This window comes from Ranitomeya variabilis, chromosome 6 (genome assembly GCF_051348905.1).
Source record: "Ranitomeya variabilis isolate aRanVar5 chromosome 6, aRanVar5.hap1, whole genome shotgun sequence".
Classification (NCBI taxonomy): domain Eukaryota; kingdom Metazoa; phylum Chordata; class Amphibia; order Anura; family Dendrobatidae; genus Ranitomeya; species Ranitomeya variabilis.
Genome location: NC_135237.1, coordinates 302065328 through 302071217, shown reverse-complemented (window position 1 = coordinate 302071217; position 5890 = coordinate 302065328). Strand labels below are relative to the sequence as shown.

General features: G+C 43.9%; 1 protein-coding gene across 1 annotated transcript; it reads right to left on the bottom strand.

The window, feature by feature from the left end:
* Nucleotides 1-2339: 2339 nt before the first annotated feature.
* LOC143781120 (uncharacterized) lies at nucleotides 2340-5533 on the bottom strand. Its single transcript, XM_077267634.1, has 2 exons — nucleotides 4572-5533; nucleotides 2340-3476 (listed from the first exon to the last, which is right to left on the bottom strand). The coding sequence occupies exons 1-2, from the start codon at nucleotides 5512-5514 to the stop codon at nucleotides 3469-3471; spliced, it is 951 nt and encodes a 316-aa protein (XP_077123749.1). The 5' UTR covers nucleotides 5515-5533; the 3' UTR covers nucleotides 2340-3468.
* Between the last annotated feature and the right edge of the window lie 357 nt (nucleotides 5534-5890).

Sequence of the window (5890 nt, the reverse complement as noted above, 5' to 3'; positions counted from 1 at the left end):
CTGACGCACAGCCAACGCCTAGAGAGGATGGTACAAGAGTATCTCCAAGTTAACATCGAGGCCATGACTGTGGAACTGGACCCTTGCTCATTTTGGGCTTCCAATCTTGAAAATTTGCCTGAGCTTGCCACTCACACCTTGGAGATCTTGTCGTGCCCTGCAGCCAGCATTCTCTCTGAATGTGTGTTCAGCGCTGCTTGTGGTTTGCTGACAGATAAGCGCACACGGCTGTCCAGTGACAATGTAGACAGACTAACGTTCATCAAGATGAACAAATCCTGGATCCGCAAGGACTTTTCTACCCCTTTGTCATCTTGGGGAGACTAAAAGCTTGATGATTTTTGAAAATCACCTCACCAACCGTTTTAAAAAACTCTGGTGAAATTGATGCCACTTAAGTGGTGTCTGTGGCCGAATTTTTTTTAAAAATGGAGACTCTTTTATTTAGTCCCCTTGCTGAGTTTTACATGATGTTGCCATCATCAATTCCAGGTGGGTGGGGTCGTCTACAGAGCTGTTTACTCATACTATGGCCTGGGATTCAGAGGTCTGCTCCAAAGCTTCAGTGTCTGCTAGTCAGCAGAGTAGCCCAGCCACCCACCGCCTGTTTACCTAACTACTATTTTGTAATGGCATCTAGCCCAGGAAATCCTTTTGGGCCTAGTAGAATTTGGTGCTACTCAGCAGCATACCCCACCCATGAGGCAAGCTACACCGCCTGTTTACCTAACTACTATTTTGTAACGGCATCTAGCCCTGGAAATCCTTTTGGGCCTAGTACAATTTAGTGCTACTCAGCAGCGTACCCAACCCATGAAGCAAGCTTCACCGCATGTTTACCTAACTACTATTTTGTAACGGCATCTAGCCCAGGAAATCCTTTTGGGCCTAGTAGAATTTAGTGCTACTCAGCAGCGTACCCAACCCATGAAGCGAGCTACACCGCCTGTTTACCTAACTACTATTTTGTAAACGGCATCTAGCCCAGGAAATCCTTTTGGGCCTAGTAGAATTTAGTGCTACTCAGCAGCGTACCCTACCCATGAAGCAAGCTACACCGCCTGTTTACCTAACTACTATTTTGTAATGGCATCTAGCCCAGGAAATCCTTTTGGGCCTAGTAGAATTTGGTGCTACTCAGCAGCGTACCCCACCTATGAAGCAAGCTACACCGCCTGTTTACCTAACTACTATTTTGTAACGGCATCTAGCCCAGGAAATCCTTTTGGACCTAGTAGAATTTAGTGCTACTCAGCAGCGTACCCCACCTATGAAGCAAGCTACACCGCCTGTTTACCTAACTACTATTTTGTAACGGCATCTAGCCCAGGAAATCCTTTTGGGCCTAGTAGAATTTAGTGCTACTCAGCAGCGTACCCCACCCATGAAGCAAGCTACACCGCCTGTTTACCTAACTACTATTTTGTAATGGCATCTAGCCCCGGGAAATCCTTTTGGGCCTAGTAGAATTTAGTGCTACTCAGCAGCGTTCCCCACTCATGAAGCAAGCTACACCGCCTGTTTACCTAACTACTATTTTGTAACGGCATCTAGCCTGGGAAATCCTTTTGGGCCTAGTAGAATTTAGTGCTAATCAGTAGCGTACCCCACCCATGAAGCAAGCTATGCCACCTGTTTACCTAACTACTATTTTTAACGGCATCTGGCCCAGGAAATCCTTTTGGGCCTAGTAGAATTTGGTGCTACTTAGCAGCATACCCCACCCATGAAGCAAGCTACACCGCCTGTTTACGTAACTACTATTTTGTAATGGCATCTAGCCCAGGAGATCCTTTTGGGCCTAGTAGAATTTAGTGCTACTCAGCAGTGTACCCCACTCATGAAGCAAGCTACACCTCCTGTTTACCTAACTACTATTTTTAACGGCATCTGGCCCAGGAAATCCTTTTGGGCCTAGTAGAATTTGGTGCTACTCAGCAGCGTACCCCACCCGTGAAGCAAGCTACACCGCCTGTTTACCTAAGTACTATTTTTTAACGGCATCTAGCCCAGGAAATCATTTTGGGCCTAGTAGCAATTTCTGCTACTCAGCATCGTACCCCATGCATGAAGCAAGCTACACCACCTTATTTCTTTCTCAATCTAACCCCTCGGCTCTGGGGTGTCCACTCTACTTCCAGCTCTCTCCTTCTCACAGGTGGACTACCACGTGTTTTCACACCGTGGTGAATCTTTTGGGCCCAGGCATAAGAAGTCGTCGAGGTAATGGATAATATGTGCCGCCTTACAAACGTCCGTGATGACACATTCGAGAAAGCAACCAAACGCCTCAAATAGTGAGCATAAATAAAAAGAACAAATGAAGAGACTGGGTCAAAAGTAATTATAACCATAAAAACAATATGTTTATTGATATATAACAAGATAAAATCAGCTAGACATAATATAAATAACAAGGTGAGAAACAATCACATAAGCGGAGTCACTACAGAGCCGGGGACTGAGATGACCACCCTCTAATCTAAGTATCTACCAATCATGGCACTCCTGGTCAGAATCTAAATGCCTGGCATGTAATAGGGAAACACCATAGGTCTGATTAAATGAACAGAATTATCAGATATAAGGGTAATCCAGACCTTCCTGCGGAGTGGCTATTCATCCTACATTAATCAAAGTACTGGTTAGCTGACCGAGGGCTATACAAACAGTAAGAGACCAACCATAAATATAATACCTGCAGTCATGTTGTATAGCCTGAGGAGGAGGGGGGTCGCACAGCCCGGAGCACACTTCGACGCGCGTTTCGCCGGTCACCCGGCTTCGTCAGGAAGTGAAATCGAGGTGCTGTCTCCTTATTCTTATAGTGGGCCTATTTTCATAAATCACCGGCATGTGTGGTCAACGTCGCAACGACGTCATGATGTCTCGCCGCTGAGAGAGATGGCGCTCAATGCGCACGTCATCCGGTCACATGCTCTGGTCACATGACCGGCATGTAACCAGGACGACGCGAAGCACTGTGAGAGCGCTCCCACACAGCGGCAACACAGCGCATGCGCGTCGTGCGGCCACACACAGGACGGCAGAGTGTAAGTATTAGAATACTAACAGCTATATCGCCATACCAGCGGCATATCTACGTGACACATATCATGGGCCAATTTAAAAACGCCCCAGTCGTTATGGTGTATAGCTGCATTTAACATATACTACTCTACATAACTCAGCCCACCAGAAAAACCATAATACATTAACAGACATAAACACTGTGGGATAGCTAGGCAACGGTAACCTCTCATAGGCATAAATATAAATAGATATACTACGAATAGCAGCAACGAAAACAGACATATTAAAATTCTGTCCAATACTATTATATCCAATAGTTATAGATATGTCATCTTCATTGTTGCACAGTAAGACGGAATATTCATCTTCAAAATAGCAATGTAGCTGATAAAGTCATCATCATCCGCCAGATATGCCCATGGTCAATAGTCACCATTACAGTACTATGATGGAAAACAGTAATAATTAGTAATCATTATACATCCCACATAGACACAATAAAAATACCAAAAAGAGTATGGCATAAACAATAAATATACAAAGACAAAAGACAGCCTAAAATTCGCGCTACCCTAGAAAGGATTTAAAGCTAACATACTCATTGAGACCCTTGGGGGCAACCGTATCCAGATCTACCATCCATCTGGTTTCTCTCCTTAGTAGCTCTTTTTTGTAGTTGCCACCTCTGATCCCCAACTGAACACGATCTATGCCTCTAAACTTGAGCCATTTGGGATTGCTATTGTGGTGTATACGAAAATGTTTCGGTATTGTTTTTAACATATTTATATCCACCACTTGGGCTCCATTTTTTATATCTCGTACATGTTCGAGAATGCGCACCCGCAGTTCCCGTGTCGTCATTCCAATGTAGATTAGGCCGCATATACATTTCGCGTAATATACTACATTCTCTGTTTTGCAGTTGATATAATGCTTAATAGGAAAGGTTTTGGTGGAATCGCTACTATCAAATGAAAAGGTTCTTTCCATAAATTTACATGCGGAACATCCTCCACACTGGAATGACCCCCATCTAGGATCCACCGATGTTGAAAATAATGGCCTGTGAGGAGCCACATAGTGGCTTCTAGTTAACAGATCTTTGAGATTTTTAGATCTACGCCAAGTAATTGACGGATGTTGCAAAATATGTGGTTCAACATCCTCGTCTGCTAACAATACAGGCCAATACTTTTTTAGGATGCCTGCTATTTCTTTCCATTCTGAATTAAACGAAGTTATGAACCGCACGGGCTGCTCAGCAGGATTTGTCTTGGGCACTACATGTCTGGATTGAACCAGAAGTGTGTCCCTAGCTGTAAATTTAGCCCTCCTGTAGCCAGCTCGTATGGTTCTATGATTATAACCCCTCTGCTGCAGGTTACTTTTCAATATTTTTGCTTGCTGTTCAAAAGTTTCGTCATCCGAGCAGATTCGTCTAATACGAAGAAATTGACTGATGGGCACAGAACGGAAAGTTTGGGGATGATGGGATGACTTGGCATGTAATAATGCGTTGGTGGCAGTAGACTTACGGAAGACGTTGGTGGTAATAAATCCTCTGCTATCTTTCTTGAGAGCAACATCCAAGAATTCAACTGAATGTTTGCTAAATTTCCATGTCAAGTTAATATTCAGTTGGTTGTCATTGAGCCTGTTAAGGAACAAAACAAGAGAGGACTCAGACCCCTGCCAAATAAACAGTACATCATCTATATAGCGGGACCATGAGATCACGGCGTCGATGCCCTCAGTGTTATTGACAACTTCCCTTTCCCACAGCCCCAGGAAAAGGTTAGCGTATGAGGGCGCACAAGTCGCCCCCATCGCTGTTCCCTGGAGCTGTAGGAAGTAGTGGTCCTTAAAAACAAAAAAATTATGCGTTAAAGAAAATTGTAGCAACTCCAAAATGAATGAGCCCAAATCTGTATCCAAATTAGCCATATTCAAAAAGAAATGACACGCCGTGATCCCATGGTCATGCCCTATAGATGTGTATAGAGACTCAACGTCACATGTTACAAGATACATATTATCTTCTAGTTGAATGCCATTTAGACGATTCAGAATGTCAGTCGTATCGCGGATAAAAGAAGGTAATGTCTCGACACATTGTTGAAGATAAAAGTCGATAAATCTACAAATACCTTCAGTCAAACTACCTATCCCCGATACGATAGGTCGACCTGATGGATTATTGGCATTCTTATGTATCTTGGGTGTCAAATAGAATGTAGGGATCACTGGGAACTCCACTGTAAGACCATCCAGCATTTTTGTTGAAATGACACCTCTATCTCTTGCCGCTACCAACAGGCCATCTAACTCTTTTTTATAGCGTTCAAGTGGATTGCTTTCTAAACGTCTATAGCATTGCAGAACATTGAGCTGTCTGAAAGCCTCACGTTCATACATCTCTATTGGCCAAACCACAACATTACCCCCCTTGTCGGCAGGCTTTATTACCACATCTCGCATATTCTTCAGTTCTTTTATAGCCTGATTTTGTGCTGCCGACAGATTATAGTGCCTTTTTTTTTTATTTATGCCCATTATATTCTAATGGAGGGGTCGCATTAACATTATGAGGATATTTGTATGTAGCCTCAAATAGTGAGCAGGATATGGAGCACCCCATTGGCAAACAGCGATCTATGTAGTATGCTCCTTCACAGAAGCAGCCCAATGGGAGGACACTATTCAGAGGCACAGGTAGTAACCGGAACGTCCCCTCAATGTCTGTTTTGGCCATTAGGGTGCCCCTTACCAATTTCTTGACCCGCCTGATTGCCCCGTCAAAGGAGGTACAGTACATAGTACTGTACTTGGTTCCGCGTCGATGTTGTCGTTTACT

Coding starts and splice junctions, on each gene's coding strand:
- LOC143781120 (XM_077267634.1), bottom strand. CDS start 5,514: ATGCGAGATGTGGTAATAAAGCCTGCCGACAAGGGGGGTAATGTTGTG.